The sequence below is a fragment of the Somniosus microcephalus genome, chromosome 5, assembly GCF_052327205.1.
Source record: "Somniosus microcephalus isolate GS21.2 chromosome 5, FLI_Smic_1.0, whole genome shotgun sequence".
NCBI classification, from domain to species: domain Eukaryota; kingdom Metazoa; phylum Chordata; class Chondrichthyes; order Squaliformes; family Somniosidae; genus Somniosus; species Somniosus microcephalus.
Genome location: NC_140991.1, coordinates 281,920,563 through 281,938,055, shown reverse-complemented (window position 1 = coordinate 281,938,055; position 17,493 = coordinate 281,920,563). Strand labels below are relative to the sequence as shown.

The window sequence follows — 17,493 nt, the reverse complement described above, 5'->3', positions numbered from 1 at the left end:
ACATTCTATTAGCTTTGTTGATTGCTGATATGCAATGGTTTGACATGTTGAGCATTTAGTCTAAGACTCCTAGGTCTCTTTCAAGTCATCCTCAGCTATTTTAACAACTATTCATAAAGTATGTGGGTCACCCACTTTCCTTACTGTGTGCAGTACTTCACATTTGTCTGTATTAAATTTCAGCTTCTACTGTTCTGCTCACTCACATATTTTGTCCAACTCATCCTCTAATTTTTGAGGCACCTCCTTCGATTTCACTACCCATCATAGTTTTATATTATCTATTAAGCCTTTGGCTTAATAAATATCTGGCCTATAGGCTTCTCTGATGATTCAGCAAGGTTATCCAGTGAATCGCTGAGCCATGAATGGGAAGGTCTCAAATCCCTGATCTGTGCTGAGTTAGCTGATGTCAGTCAGGGTGACAGTAGAAGAGCTCTAATTGGACTCGCCACCTCTGGGCTAGAGATGGGAAAGACAGCCAGTGTTCCTGCTTCTGCTTACTATCCAATTATCCCTGCGGAAATACATATGCATGTTAGATGAGGACAGGATGGACTAAAGCAATAATAATAGGCAGTTGGGTGAGGTACCCCAACAAGAAATCAGTGCTCCTGACCGAGATGGACTACGAAGAAAATTGACACAGCAAGATAAAAAAAGTGCGAGCTATTAGAGCTCCATAAATGAAGAGAAATCTTTTTCATCAAAAAAGTAAATTAAACAGAATATTAAGAACTCATCCCTGGACTGTTTGTATCACCTTTGGTATCGGAGTCAGTTCCATTTGAAGATTAAATAGGCTGGTAGCTTGTACTTGTGAATAAAGGTTGTTAAATGAAATATCTGGCACAGAATTACAGCTCATTCAGTACCACTTTTAGTCAGCAGATGTCACTGTTGCTCCTGGTAGGAGGTGTAGTGAAAATGTCCAGAACAGCAGTCCGGCCTGCAGAAGTATTCTTCACTGGGAAATGGGGTCAAATTTTATGTTAGTGCGCTCAGCGTAGAGCTTCACACGTGGTAAATTCAGGCATGGATATCAGGGCACCCGACTCATAGCCTGTATGACTTTTCCATTTATTAAAAGGATAGAATAGCTCACTCCCCTCAGGCACCTATGGCCCACAGCCCATCTAAAAACATTTTTACCGCCTCTTCAGCTCTGCCATCTCGATAGAGCCTCTTGCTAACTGCCTGAAACTTCTGCTTCTTGCCAACATCACTAATTCTGCTGTATTTTGCCAGATCGCCTCTTGTCCATTCATGCTGTGCTCTGTTCCAGGATCTGTGTGAGTACACAATGATCTGAGCCTATGCTCGGGTCTTGGCTTTGTCGTGGACTGCTTCCAGATCTAATCCCTTGTGCTTCAACTTACTATTTCCTTTGCAGTGGTCCTTAACCCCTTCAGTTCCCTTAGTCTCCTTCTCCCCTTTCAGTGCCCCTGCTTCCTGTACACCCTCAAGGCTCCCACAACCCAGTCCCCATCCCGTGCACCTACTCTCATACCTCTAGATCAGCTTGAAGCACTTAGCTATTTTGTGTATATGTTATGCATCGTATGGAAATTCTGGATTGAAATCCTCTAGTATTTTATCATTTCCACTCATTTTAGAATCAATGCAATCAGCACTGTGAGTGAACAGAATAATACTGTGCCCCGAGCCATGTAGACGTGACTGACACATAGGCCAGAATTTTAAGTTTTTGACCCGCCTGGGGCGGGGGTGGAGGGCCCCAGTAGAGCACGGGAAACCCAGAAGTCCGGGTTTCCCCCTGCGCTGTGAAGTTTTAACTCCATGGCATGTATGTGACTTCACTGATTGACAGGCTGGCTTTCAGTCGGGCAGGGAATGCACGGGAGCCCCGACCCCGGTGGAGGGGTTCCGATCCCCGACTACGGGGGGTGGGCTCCAATCACTGGGGTGTCCGATCCCCAAATCCGGGGGGAGTCCGATCACCGTCCACGTGGAGGAAGTGGGGGGGAGGAGGGTGGTTTCCTGGGGGGGAACCGATGGTGGGGGAGCTTTGGGGGGAAGCACTCCTACTCCTTCCGGCCCACAAGGATTATTCCTCGAGGCTGTCCTCACCTTGCTGCAGCTGCTAGGAATCCCGAGGCCCGGGATCCCCTACTGGACACAGTTAAACCATCACAGCAGGTTAAATCAGAGGTTTCCAGCCTCATTATAATACTTAAGATGCCAACCCTCCTCCTGGGAGTAGGCTGGCTGTCCGCCCCCCCACCCCCCCCCCGGTTCTGTCTCCATTAAACCCTGAAATGGGCGCGTTGGAGGCGGGTTGGGGTCAGGATTCACATTTTTAATACTTTAACCTCCCACCCGACCCCAACCCACCCTTTTTTGGGGGTTAAAATTCCCCCATACTGTGATTGTAAACAGGCATTCATATCCATCTAGGTTCGAAATTACCCTGTAATCTCTATTACAATGGCTCAGCTGAATAATTGTATTTTTACAAACCTGCCCTAAAACATACCAAGATTCAGCTGTACTACAAACCTGCCGACCTCGAGCTCCCAGTTCTCCTTTTCGACCTGGAGTTCCAGAGGCACCTGGTATCCCCTGTAAGAAGAAAAGGCATGTCAATAATTGTTTGTAAACTGTAGTAAGCGTGTTTAATGTAGTGACGATACATTTGAGCCACAGCTTATTTAATAGATGCGAGTTCCAGTATCAGCAGACATACCCAAAGAGTATGCCTGCTCTCACTCAACATGATGAAAAACAGCCACAGATGGCCCTCGCTCACATCTCGGAGCAGAAGCTTTTATCCAGTTAGGAAACCCAGTGCAGTAGATCACCAGTAAAGTGCTGTGTGACTTACAGTTGGAATTTTTAGGCAGTTTTTCCCAATCTTTATTAGAGGGTATTATAGACTTTCTGCCCGGGCGCGGCACCGCTAACGACTCCCATTAAATTCAGCGGGAGTTTAGCGGCGGCGGTAACCAGTAGTGTCCCGCTCCGTCACCGTGTGCAGCGCCCTGTTTTCATCCCGCCTGCAAAATTGGCCTGTGCCCTCTGACTCTGCTCCGGGCGATGACAGTGACCAATTCAGGAGGCGGGAACGGAGCAGCAGGAGGCTCGGAGGGCTCTAACTAAAAGGGAGGTGGCGGGCGGGGAAAAAAAAAATCGGCCGACCTGTTGCGTCTTTGAACGCGGAGTCCATGCCGTGATCTGGCAGCCCAGCACTCCTCTTGAGTGCCAGGCTGCTGGCATGGCACCCCACTCCCCGGTGGTCCAGGTAGGGGCCCGCAGAGTTGTGGGCTTGGGCCCTCCCCTTTAATGAAGGGAAGAGCCTTTTGATGCGGTGCACTGCATGGCCCAGTGCGTAGCACTGCAGAACGCACCGCCCCGATATTCGGCGTTAGTGCTCTAAGGAGGAAGTGGAGCGCTTGAATTAGCACTCCACCTCCCTCTTGGGGCGCTAAAACTGAAGTTAGCGATCGACGGCGCGATTTTTCGCCGGGCGCTAAATTTAACCCAAAATGGTCGCTGATGAATTTTTCCCTCTTTAAATTATTTCCACCACACTATTGTCACTTAACTTTCCATTAAAGAGACACTGGAACCAATTTAATACTGTACTGTGTGCCAACATTATGTTGGTGATGTATATACAACTATAAGCTGCAAGAACTTTTAGTTTAATATATGGTGATTTGTTGCCAGGCACTTGATGTAAATAGTACAATATTGTGGCTTTAGTGTAAACACCACCAAAGTTGCCGCTGTTTGTGATGCAGTTGAAGGTCATGGTATATTACGGAGCTGTATCCAAGCTGTAATCATTAAAAATGGGCTACGCAAACAAGAGTGTAATATTTTTCCAAAGGAATTTCTGGCCCATTGAATTTGATGAATTCTATGGCCTTGTTGAAGACACAGTAAAAATCCTTTATTTTGACTTCAACTACTAAGTGCAAGCAGAGCAACGAAGTACTACATTACAGCACCTATTTCCTCCTACAATATGTATGCAAAGTGTTGGTTTATAGAAAACATAAATAAGTTCAGTCAGGTTGATTGTATCACATTTTACACATTTCTAGTTACATAGCCATTTTTCTGTTACAAGTGTTACCTATACAACATTTCAGTCATCACTAATAATAGAACATGATCATTCCTGTTACTAGATTGTAAGGATAGCCTGGAACTCAGCCATGAATTTGAAAATATTTGTTCTTGGCCTGTTTAACCAAGACAAGACATTGAGTTAGAGGAAGGCATGAGATTCAGTATCGGCATGTCTCAACTCAAATTGATTCATCCATTAAGCACTGTTAAATAATTTCCTCCAGATGCATAGTAACAGTAAATAACAATAAGATACAAAAGAGAGCCCATCATGTTTCTGCTAGTCTAGCAAGCAGCATTATTGTGGATGAAGCTTCCATTAACTATTACTGCCCTACATACAGCATTATTTTTAGGTGCCATTTTTTCCGTCATTGAAAATGTTCAAAATAGGAGTTTCAACAAACTAATATCCGCTCCATCACAAAGACCGCCTACGTCCACTTCCATAACATCGCCCGTGTGTTTGTTGACCTACATTGGCTCCCAGTGCAACAATACCACGATTTTGAAATTCTCATCCTTTGTTTTCAAATCCTTCCATGACCTCGCCCCTCCCTATCTCTGTAACCTTCTCCAGCCCTACAACCCTCCGCGATCTCTGTGCTTCTCCAATACTGGCTTCTTGCACATCCCGATTTTAATCGCTCCACTATTGTCAGCCGTGCCTTCAGCTGCCTAGGCCATAAGCTCTGGAATTCCCTCCCTAATCCTCTCCGCCTCTCTACCTCTTTCTCCTCCTTTAAGACACTCCTTAAAATCTTAAAAGCTTTTGGTCACCTGTCTTAATATCTCCTTATGCGGCTCGGTGTCAAACTTTGTTCGAGTCGCTGCTGCACTGGCAAATGCACACGACAGAAAGGCGCATGGGGGCAGGATGACGGCGGGTTCCTGACCCGCTCCAAAGATTTTCAAATTTCCCTCCTGACCCGCCTCCAATCGCGCCCACATGGACGGCAGAAACTTCCTGCCATAATGTTCTATCACACTAATTCAAGCACAGTGGATGTTGACTCACAGTCTGTCAATCATCCAGCCTACCCTGAGTTTGGCAGTATTGCACATATATATCAGTAGGTAAAATAATGAAAGCTTAAAGGTTAAAAAAGTAATAAATGTTTCACAAACCTTAGAATTATTGTCACCTGTAGATAAAGTTCAGTGAGTAAGTCACTGAAATGTTAGTAAAACTACAACATTAAAAATTAGATGAACATTGAGCTTGTACAGTACTAATATACTAATTAAATGCTAATCGCTACTGTTAACAACCTGTGGGCCTCGGATTCCTGGATCTCCTTCACGACCTTGCTCACCCACTGTTCCATTAGTCCCCTACACACAAAGAGACAAGTATAATTTCATTATATGACTACAGTGATACTTCATACCATCTTAACAGAGCGGACACCTTGGCAAATAAGGGAAATTGGTGCATAAATCAATAACCCCATATTACACTGCTGATTGCTGCTTTAAATTGTCAATATGCTTTCTGCCCACACCCACCCACCTCAGTCCTTGCCAGCACCACTCCCCTGCTGGCAAAACCAGCAATTATCATTAACATTTCCATTTTGTCTTTGAGCACTGAAGTATGTAATAATTTCATGATGCCCCAAACCAAGCTTTTATTTCAGGAAGTCTAACTCCCCAAGTCTAGCCAAAATCAACTCTAATCTGTCACAGTTCCGGCAGTGATTGTTATTAATTTTTGCTTTCTTTCCAGTCTCCCCTTCGGCCTCATTGGGTACCGTTTCCTACTCATGGACATTGCTAAAGCAACAGAAGCCTGCTTCAATATTATTGAAGATGAAATTGCCCAAATTGAAATAATAATTCCAATTTTGCCCAATGATTAGTGTTAGTTTCAAATAGCTCCACTGATCTTTTCCTGAATGGCAGTCCTAGTGTGATTGACATGTAGGATGTGAATGGTTTTCTTTCCCTAGTGGTTGCCACTGACAACTGAACCAGACTCCCTACCCACCCAAATAGAGGAGAAGTGATCAGGCACATTGGTGCAGCAGCCCACAACCTGCACGGGACACATCTTCCCCAATCCAGCAGTGAGCCCAACCTAATCAACTCTAATAAAAATATGATGAACTTTGGCAGAGCAGAACACCTTCAGTATGCCGCCTCTTTTAAAGGGACAGCACCTCCTTTGAAAGGCAGAAAGTGTTTAGGAATAACCATGAATGATTCATAGAGTCATGGGGGAAAAATTCAGTTGATTTGCACCTCCCATTAGCACCCTAAGAGGGCGCTAACGGGGCGCAAAGCAACTAGCACCTGGGCGCGGCGCCGCTGACGCCTCTCGCAAAATTCACCGGGAGGTTAGCGGCGGCAGTAACAGTTAGCGTCCCGCGGCGCTGCGCCTATGGTGATGACATCACTGTGCGCAGTGCCCTGCTCGCGCCCCGGCTGCGATCTTCGGTAGCGCACCCTGAATTACCGCCGAATGCTATGTCCGACAGGGTCAAGCGGACTTACCTGCGGCCGGGGCAGCGCAAATTAAAAGGGAGGTGCTGGGCGGCCATTTTTGTTGTTGGCCGCCTGCCAGCACCTGCCTCCGTTGCTGTCCCCGGCTTCCTGTGCAGCCCCCCCATGGGGTGCTGGCTACACTCTGTGAGCCCGGCACTTCTCTTGAGTGCCGGGCTCTTTTGCCGGCACTCTGGTCCCTGGCGGCCCAGCTGGGCCCCGGGTCACGCTGCGCTAGGCCGCTCCCCTTTAATAAAGGGAGGAAGGCCTGCAGTACTGCGATGCGATGTGGTGCTGCTGCACATAGCGCCGCAATATTCACTCGCAGCGCCCCAAGAGGGAGGCGGGGCACTTCCAGTAGCACCCCGCCTCCCTCTTGGGGTGCATCCAGTGAATTTCGGATGCGGGGGTGCTAAAAAATAGCACCCCGGCGAAGTTAGCGCTCCAAAGGGGGCGTGAACCAATTTTGCCCCCATAGAGTCATAATGGCACAGAAGGAGGCCATTCTGCCCATCGATTCCGAGCCGGCCCTCTGCAGAGCAATCCAGTCAGTCCCATTCCCCCGCTCTATCCCCGTAGCCCTATCCGTCGGCAGCGAGTTCCAGGTCATCACCACTCGCTGCGTAATAAAGTTTTTCCTCAACCACCCCCCCCTCCCCAGTATCTCTTGCCCAAAACCTTAAATCTGTGTCCCCTAGTCCTTGTACCATCAACTAGTGGGAACAGCCTTTTCCCGTCTAGCCTATCCAAACCCGTCATAATCTTGTACACCTCTATCAAATCACCCCTCAATCTCCTTTGGTCTAATGAAAACAAATCCAGCTTCTCCAACCTGTTCTTGACATCCTTCCTAAAGTGTGTAGCTAAGATCCCCCATACCCGGAACCTTTCTGGTAAGTCTCCTCTGCACCCTCTCAAGGGCCTTCACATCCTTCCTAAAATGTGGTGACCAGAACTGGATGCAATACTCCAGTTGTAGCCTAACCAGCGCTTTATAAAGGATCAGCATAACTTGTCTATTTTTGTACTCAATACTTCTATTTATGAAGCCCAAGATCCCATATGCTTTGTTAACCACTCTCTCAATATCTCCTGCCACCTTCAGGGACCTATGCACATTAACTCCCAGGTCCCTGTCCCTGCACACTCTTTAAAACTGTACCATTAAGTGTATATTGCCTCTCCCTGTTCCTTCTGCCAAAATGCTTCACCTCACACTTCTCTGTATTAAATTCCATCTGCCACTTGTCTGCCCATTCTGCTAGCCTTTCTATGTCTTGTTGCAGTCAATTGGTATCATCCTCACTGTTTGCCACACCCCTAAGTTTGGTGTCATCGGCAAATTTAGAAATTCTACTCTGTATTCCAATATCCAGGTCATTTATATACATCAAAAAAATCAGTGGCCCCAGCACTGACCATTGGGGAACACCACTGTCTACCATCCTCCAGTCTGAAAAACAGCCATTTACCACAACTCGCTGTTTTCTGCCCTTAAGCCAATTCCTTATCCAAGTTGCCACTGACCCACCTATTCCATGAGTCTCAATTTTGTCAACCAGCCTTCTATGTGGTACTTTATAAAAACACCTTCCTAAAATCCATGTAGACAACATCCATTGCATTTCTTTCATCAATCCTCCCTGTTACTTCATCAAAAAATTCAATTAGATTAGTCAAACACGATCTGCCTTTTACAGATCCGTGTTGGCTCTCCTTAATTAGCTTAAACCTCTCCAAGTGCCCGTTAATTTTTTCCTTGATTATTGTTTCTAAAACTTTACCCACCACTGATGTTAAACTGACCAGCCTGTAGCTACTAGGATTGTCCTTGCACCCTTTCTTGAACAATGGTGTCACATTTGCCACTTTCCAATCCCCAGGCACTTCCCCTGCATCTAGGGAAGATTGGAAAATTATGGCAAGCGCGTCCGCTATCTCCTACCCCAATTCCCTTAGCAACCTGGGATGCACACCATCTGGACCAGGTGACTTGTCCACTCTAAGCATACCCAGCCTTTCTAGTACATCCTGTCTATCAATTTTCACCCCTTCCATTGCTTCTAACTTTTCCACTTCTACCGATATTTTGTCAGCATCCAATACCTTATTAAACACTGATACAAAGTACTCATTGAGTATTCTAGCCTTGCCCTGCGCCTCTAAGCATATATCACCTTCTTTGTCCCTTATAACCCTCACCCCGCCTCTTACTACCCGTTTACTGTTTACATGCCGGTAGAAGATTTTTGGGTTCCCTTTTATGTTAACCGCCATTCTACTCTCGTATTCTCTCTTTGCCAATCTTATTTTCAACTTCGCTTCCACTCTCAACTTATTGTATTTGGTCTGGTTCTCCCTTGAAGAATTCACCTGACATGCATCATACACCCTCTTTTTTTGTTTCATCATCTTCTCTATCTCCCTCGTCATCCAAGGAGCCCTTGCTTTGTTTCCCTTACCCTCTTATTGGAATGTACCTAACCTGTACTTGGAACATCTCCTCCTTAAAGATCACCCATTGTTCCGTTACAGTTTTTCCTGTCAGTCTTTGGTTCCATTTTACCCTGGCTAGATCCTTTTGCATCCCATTGAAGTTAGCCCTATTCCAGTTTAGAAGTTCCACTCTAGATTGTTCCTTGCTCCTCTCCATTGCTAATCTAAATCTTATGATACGATGATCACTTGTACCCAAGTGTTCTCCCACAGGCACTTGGTCGACCTGGCCCACCTCATTCCCCAGCACCAGATCCAGCAATGCCTCCTTTCTAGTTGGGTTAAGAACATACTGGTCAAGGAAAGTCTCCTGAACACATTTCAGAAATTCCTCCCCCTCCTTTCCCTTTACCCTAGCGTTATCCCAATTGATGTTTGGGTAATTAAAGTCCCCCAATATCACCACTCTATAGCTCTTGCATATCTCTGCGATTTCCCTGCAGATTTGCTCCTCTACCTCCCTCTCACTATTTGGAGGCCTATAGAATACCCCCAATAGTGTGATCATACCCTTTTTACTCCTCAACTCTAACCAAACGGATTCTGTCCTTGTCCCCTCAAAAACATCCTCCCTTTCCAACACGACAATGTCTTCCTTAATCAGCACTGCCACCCCACCTCCCTTTTTTCCTTCCCTATTTTTTCTGAACACCTTGTACCCTTGAATATTAAGTGCCTAGTCCTCACCGCTTTTAAGCCACGTTTCCGTTATTGCCACAACATCATATTGCCACACGGCTAATTGTGCTTGTAGCTCACCAATCTTATGCGCTTATACATGCATTCTAAACCCATTTTTCATAGTCTTTCTTAGTCTGCTCCTATCTAATATACTACTTCCGCCTCTAATACTACTTTCTTCTCTAGTACTATCCAACTCACTCACTCTTTTATGCACCTCATTAATTCTCAACATTTAAAATCATATTGTAGAATTTTGCACATATAGTTAATGGGGCATTAGAGGCTATGAAAGTTTAAGTAGAACACTGCATTCTTTTATTTTTTAAAGGAGCATCTATTTATCATACCATTGTGATTATGCACCTCATTTTGTTTACCAATACAGGTGTGTGGGTTTATATGACAGCAAATGCCTTCTACTTTTATAAAATGTCAGAACACTTGAAACAAGACAGTGTGGCGGAGCCACCAGGGGGACTCTGATCTAATGTACATAATTATCTTTGACAAATTATTAGCTACAGAATGAATCTGTATCTTTGTTCATATCATTGCATGTACATAGCGCGGTCCCTTTAAGAATGAGACCAAACGCGATGACGTCATCACGTTGATCACGTGATCCTCCAGCGGCGGGAAAACGTGATGACGTGATGACGTCAGGCTGGGGAGCCGCCCTAGCCAGTCTTCGTGGAGCCAGCAAAGAGTACAGACCTGTAATGTAGTTCTCCTGTGTTTTCATTTTAAACTCTGTTGATTAGTATTAAACATCATTTGTTTGATAGACTGACTCGACCTCAGTCCTTTAGTTAGGAATCTAGCCATTCCTACAGTGGTGACCCCGAATTTTCGTGAACAATTTTCGCGGGAGAAGCGAAGCCCGACGAAACATGGAAGCGAACTCCATGGCTTTGAAGCTCCCACAGTTTTGGGAACAACAGGCGGCCTCCTGGTTCGTCCAAGCAGAAGCACAATTCGATCTCCGAAACAGCGTTGCGGATCAGACCCGTTACCTTTACGTGGTCTCCGCACTCGACAGCTCAACGGCCTCACGGATCATCAGCCTGCTCGAAAACCCCCCGGTTGACAGCAAGTATAATACTCTTAAAGCGCGGTTAATACAGGTCTTTGGGCTCACGAAGGCGGAGCGTGCCCGCCGGCTACTCGCTTTGCCCGGGCTTGGTGATTCCAAGCCATCTGAGTTGATGAGCCAGATGCTCATGCTCCTTGGCTCAGAACCACAATGTTTCCTCTTTCGGGAGTTATTCCTGAGTCAACTACCCGAGCAGGTTCAGGCTGCCCTTGCCAGATCGGAAGCCACAGATTGCGCAGCACTGGCTGAAGAAGCAGATACGATTTATGCGGTCATGCAGCCATACTGCGCCGCCACGAGGCACCCCTCCCCCGCGAACGCCGCCCCGATGCCTCCATCCCCTGGCTTGTGTTTTTACCGCACCCGTTTCGACGCGAAAGCCAGAGGCTGCCGCCCTCCCTGCAGTTTCGCGCCTAAAAACAAAAACCGACATCAACACCGGCAGCAACTCCAGAAAAGGAGGACCGAGTCTGAGGGACGTTCCGCGGCCGCAATGGCGATTGGAAATTCCGGGATGCTCCTCTACATTACAGATTCCCTCTCAGGCTGGCGCTTTTTATGCGACACCGGGGCGCAGTGTAGCATCCTTCCTGCCTCAGCACTCGATATTCAGTTTGGGATGCACGGCCCCTCCCTCGTGGCAGCTAATGGTGGGGCCATTCGTTCCTTTTGCAAACGGCGGGTCCAGGTGTGCTTCGGCGGGCAACGGTTTCAGTGGGAATTTATTACAGCCAAGGTTTCGCAAGCCATCCTCGGCGCGGATTTCTTATGCGCCAACAGCTTCTTGGTGGATGTAAGAAATCGTCGATTGGTCAACGCGGCCACCTTCCACTCCATCCCTTGCTTCCGCAGTTCCGCAACGTCGCTCACTGTCTCCTGCACGTTGCCCTCGCCGGACGAGTTCACTCGCCTATTAGGTGAATTCCCAGAGCTGACCAAGCCCACTTTCTCCTCCTCAGCCACTAAGCATGGTGTCGAACACCACATTACTACGACTGGCTCTCTGGTTTACGCACGAGCTCGGCGCCTGGAACCCGGCAAGCTCGCGGCTGCGAAGGCAGAGTTTGCCACGATGGAACGGCTGGGGATTATTCGTTGGTCGAATAGTCCCTGGTCCTCGCCTCTCCACATCGTCCCGAAGCCCGGCGGTGGATGGCGGCCATGCGGGTACTACCGACGCCTTAATTATGCCACTACTCCAGATCGGTACCCGATCCCGCATATACAGGATTTCTCCGCCCATTTGGCAGGAAGCTCAATCTTCTCCAAGGTCGACCTCGTCCGTGGCTACCACCAAGTTCCCGTACACCCGCAGGACGTCCAGAAAACGGCTGTCATCACTCCCTTTGGACTGTTCGAGTTTCTACGGATGCCATTTGGGCTCAAGAACGCCGCACAGGCTTTTCAACGACTAATGGACTCGGTCCTGCAGGATCTTCCCTTTTTATTTGTCTACCTTGACGACATCCTGATAGCCAGCTCTACCAAAGAGGAACACGTCTGCCATCTCCGCACCCTCTTTCGGCGCCTCAGCCAACATGGCCTCATAATCAACCCAGCCAAGTGTCAGTTCGGCCTACAACAGATTGACTTCTTGGGCCACCGCATTACTTCGGAGGGCGCAATTCCGCTGCAGTCAAAGGTCGAAGCAATTATGGCATTCCCAAGGCCGCAGTCCACCAAGGCTCTTCAAGAATTCCTGGGCATGGTGAATTTCTACCACCGCTTTGTGCCCAAGGCAGCACGACTCATGCACCCCCTCTACGAGGCCCTCAAAGGCAAGGCCGGAAAGGATACAATAGCCTGGACGGTCGAAATGGACAATGCTTTCAACAACACAAAAACCGCTCTAGCCAATGCAACTATGTTGGCGCACCCTCTGCCAGGTGCCACCATCGCCCTTACCACCGACGCTTCCGACTATGCCATAGGCGCTGTGCAGGAACAGTGGGTCAACGGGACGTGGCAACCACTGGCATTTTTCAGCTGCCAACTCCGGCGCAACGAACGCAACTACAGCACTTTCGACCGGGAGTTGCTGGCGCTGTTCCTGGCTATCCGCCATTTCCGTTTTTTGTTAGAAGGACGTCCCTTCACTGCGTTTGTAGATCACAAACCACTGACCTTCGCCATGGCCAAGACCGCCGAACCATGGTCGGCTCGACAGCAGCGACAGCTAACTTTCATTTCAGAATTCACGACAGACGTCCAACACGTAGCTGGCAAGGACAACTTGGTAGCTGATTGCCTTTCTCGCGCGACCATACGGGCGGTCCAGCTGGGCATTGATTATGCCCTCATGGCTACCGATCAGGCATCCGAACCTGAAACACAGGCGTATCGCACCAACACCTCTAGCCTCCAACCGACCGATGTGCAATTCCACGTTGCAGGCACCTCGTTACTCTGTGATGTCTCCATGGGAGATCCCCGCCCGATTGTTCCAGTCGCCTGGCGCCGCAAAGTTTTCGACGCCATACATGGGCTTTCGCATCCTGGCGTGAAGGCATCTCAAAAATTAATGTCGGCTAAGTTCGTCTGGAGAGGAATGCGTAAGGATATCCGCGACTGGGCTAACACCTGTGTCGTCTGTCAAACGTCTAAGGTGCAACGTCACATTAAGGCCCCATTGGCCACGTTCGCAGTACCAGAACGTCGATTCGACCATGTCAACGTGGACCTCGTCGGGCCGCTTCCACCGTCGCAGGGGTTCACACACATCCTCACCATGGTCGATCGTACTACTAGATGGCCAGAGGCAGTTCCTCTGGCGTCTACTACGTCCGCTGATGTCACCAGAGCATTCCTCTCCTCGTGGGTCGCACGTTTCGGCGTTCCGGCGGACATTTCTTCAGACCGCGGTCCACAGTTCTCTTCCGAGCTATGGAACGCTGTGGCCCAGGGTCTCGGCACCAAGCTTCACCGCATCACGGCCTATCACCCGCAAGCAAACGGTTTGTGCGAACGTTTCCACAGATCGTTAAAGGCATTGCTGAGGGCCAGTATCCAAGGCACCGGATGGGTGGATAAGCTTCCGTGGGTCATGTTGGGTCTCCGCACGGCACCCAAAGAGAACCTGCAATCATCCGCCGCGGAGCTCGTGTACGGCCAGCCACTCCGCGTACCGGGAGATTTCCTGCCGCTTCCGACTGAGCCGTGGTCCGCAGCTGAACAACTCAGCAGCCACCGGGAAACAGCCAGGGCTTTTGCGCCTATCCCAACTTCGCATCACGGCCTTCCATCTTCACGCGTACCAGTGGAGGTGAAGAAGGCTGAATTTGTATTCATTCGTCATGATGCCCATAGGGATCTGCTCAAGGCCCCTTACACAGGCCCTTTTCGCGTACTGGAGACAGGCGACAAGAGTTTCTCTGTAGACATCGGTGGTAAACCCGACCACATATCCATTGACCGTCTCAAACCGGCACACCTGGACATCGACCGGCCAGTAGAGACTGCACAGCCACCACGGCGTGGTCGACCTCCCGCTGCATCCACGCCAGACCGAAGGCTTCCATCCGCCAGCCCGCCCGCTGTTCAACAACGTCCACTCCAAGAATACAGGAGTCGCTCTGACAGGCTTGTCAGACCTCCTAGTCGATTGACTTTTACTGTTAAAGACAATTCTGGGGGGGGTGCATGTGGCGGAGCCACCAGGGGGATTCTGATCTAATGTACATAATTATCTTTAACAAATTATTAGCTACAGAATGAATTTGTATCTTTGTTCATATCATTGCATGTACATAGCGCGGTCCCTTTAAGAATGAGACCAAACGCGATGACGTCATCATGTTGATCACGTGATCCTCCAGCGGCGGGAAAATGTGATGACGTGATGACGTCAGGCTGGGGAGCCGCCCTAGCCAGTCCTCGTGGAGCCAGCAAAGAGTACAGACCTGTAATGTAGTTCTCCTGTGTTTTCATTTTAAACTCTGTTGATTAGTATTAAACATCGTTTGTTTGATAGACTGACTCGACCTCAGTCCTTTAGTTAGGAATCTAGCCATTCCTACAACAGCTTTGTTAATTCTGAGATTCCCAGGATAAAACTGCATCTTTCACTCTTCCTGTGCACATTATAAGCTTTTACCTGCCATTACACATTGTGTAAAAGCCACTAAACCACTATGACGTAGACAAAAAAAATCTCACCTGTGCACCCAGTAGGCCCCTCTCACCATCTTGACCCTAAACAAAGTGGAAAATATGATGTTCTTTTTAGTCAGTTATTTTAATAACTCTAATGCAATCGTTTCTTATTGGACAATATTTTTGAAAAAAGACATTTCCATTTTTATATAGTTGAGGTAAAAAATTAATATAACTTGTAGAACTATTAGGGTTCCCTTCTCACCACAAACCAGCACCTCAGGAGTCCCCCATGGATTCATTCTTGGCCCCCGACTCTTCCTCATTTTCATGCTGTTCCTTGGTGACATTATCTGCACACATGGGATCAGCTTTCACGTGTGCATTAATGACATCCACTTCTCTTGACCCCCACACTCTCCACCACCTCTCTTGACCCCTCTACTAACTCGGTTGTCAGACTGCTTTTCAAACATCCAGTCTTGAATGAGCCACAATTTCCTCCAGCTAAACACTGGGAAAACTGAAGCCATCATCTTTTGCCTCTGTGCTCTCACCATCTACTCCATCCCTCTCCCTAGCCACTATCTGAGGCTGAGCCTGGACCTGGGAGAGAGCAGCATCGAGCGCGGTGGCAGAGCGTAAAAGCGGCGGCAGTGAATGAGGCCCGACCACAGAGCCTGGACCTGGGAGAGAGCAGCATCGAGCGCGGCGGCAGAGCTTAAAAGCGGCGGCAGTGAACGAGGCCCGACCACAGAGCCTGGACCTGGGAGAGAGCAGCATCGAGCGCGGCGGAAGAGCTTAAAAGTGGCGGCAGTGAACGAGGCCCGACCACAGAGCCTGGACCTGGGAGAGAGCAGCATCGAGTGCGGCGGCAGAGCTTAAAAGTGGCGGCAGTGAACGAGGCCCGACCACAGAGCCTGGACCTGGGAGAGAGCAGCATCGAGCGCGGCGGCAGAGCTTAAAAGCGGCGGCAGTGAACGAGGCCCGGCCACAGAGCCTGGACCTGGGAGAGAGCAGCATCGAGCGCGGCGGCAGAGCTTAAAAGCGGCGGCAGTGAACGAGGCCCGACCACAGAGCCTGGACCTGGGAGAGAGCAGCATCGAGCGCGGCGGCAGAGCTTAAAAGCGGCGGCAGTGAATGAGGCCCGACCACAGAGCCTGGACCTGGGAGAGAGCAGCATCGAGCGCGGCGGCAGAGCTTAAAAGCGGCGGCAGTGAACGAGGCCCGACCACAGAGCCTGGACCTGGGAGAGAGCAGCATCGAGCGCGGCGGAAGAGCTTAAAAGTGGCGGCAGTGAACGAGGCCCGACCACAGAGCCTGGACCTGGGAGAGAGCAGCATCGAGTGCGGCGGCAGAGCTTAAAAGTGGCGGCAGTGAACGAGGCCCGACCACAGAGCCTGGACCTGGGAGAGAGCAGCATCGAGCGCGGCGGCAGAGCTTAAAAGCGGCGGCAGTGAACGAGGCCCGGCCACAGAGCCTGGACCTGGGAGAGAGCAGCATCGAGCGCGGCGGCAGAGCTTAAAAGCGGCGGCAGTGAACGAGGCCCGACCACAGAGCCTGGACCTGGGAGAGAGCAGCATCGAGCGCGGCGGCAGAGCTTAAAAGCGGCGGCAGTGAACGAGGCCCGACCACAGAGCCTGGACCTGGGAGAGAGCAGCATCGAGCGCGGCGGCAGAGCTTAAAAGCGGCGGCAGTGAAGGAGGCATACCAATTCAGCAGCAGGGGACAGAGGGAAAAAGTAATCAAAGTGTGACGTCAGCAGAAAGCAGGTAAGTGATTGGTTGGTGAGTATTTCTCTCTTTTTTAAACTTTAACTCTGGTTTATAGTTTCTAAGGTCTCTCTGGTGTAGTGGGGACTGTTGGTAAACTATTTAACTGTAGTGTAATTAGTGGGATTGATTGATTTAATTTAAACTCAATTAATTAAAGGGTAAGTCATGGCAGGACAGCCCGGCCCTGTGATCTGCTCCTCCTGCGAGATGTGGGAACTCAGGGACACTTCCTGTGTCCCTGACAACTATGTGTGCAGGAAGTGTACCCAGCTGCAGCTACTGACAGACCGCATTGCGGCACTGGAGCTGCGATTGGATGCATACTGGAGCGTTCACGATGCTCGGGACATCGTGAATAGCACGTTTAGGGAGTTGGACACACCACAGGTAGAGGTTGAAGAGGAAGAAAGGGAACGGGTGACCAACAGGCAGAGTACTAGGCGCAGGCAGGTAGTGCAGGGGTCCCCTGTGGCCATCCCCCTCTCCAACAGATATACCACTTTGAGTACTGTTGGGGGGGATGGCTTATCAGAGGAAGGCAGCAGCAGCCAACTTCCTGGCACCAGGGGTGGCTCTGCTGCACAGAATGGGAGGATAAAGAGTGGTAGAGCTATAGTAATAGGGGATTCAATTGTAAGGGGAATAGATAGGCGTTTCTGCGGCCGCAAACGAGACTCCAGGATGGTGTGTTGCCTCCCTGGTGCAAGGGTCAAGGATGTCTTTGAGCGGCTGCAGAACATCTTGGAAGGGGAGGGTGAACAGCCAGTTGTC

At 49.3% G+C, this 17,493-nt stretch overlaps 1 protein-coding gene across 4 annotated transcripts in view; it reads right to left on the bottom strand.

Annotated features, from left to right (window-relative positions):
- The window catches only part of LOC147117766 (collagen alpha-6(VI) chain-like), a 235,349-nt gene that overhangs the window by 102,757 nt on the left and 115,099 nt on the right, over window positions 1-17,493 (bottom strand). For all 4 annotated transcript variants that reach the window (XM_085989028.1, XM_085989027.1, XM_085989025.1 and 1 more), the window contains 3 exons: window positions 15,011-15,046; window positions 5,371-5,433; window positions 2,521-2,583 (listed from right to left, as the gene is read on the bottom strand). In XM_085989028.1, the coding sequence (XP_085845154.1) occupies window positions 2,521-2,583; window positions 5,371-5,433; window positions 15,011-15,046 (162 nt within the window). The remainder of the gene's footprint in view (window positions 1-2,520; window positions 2,584-5,370; window positions 5,434-15,010; window positions 15,047-17,493) is intronic.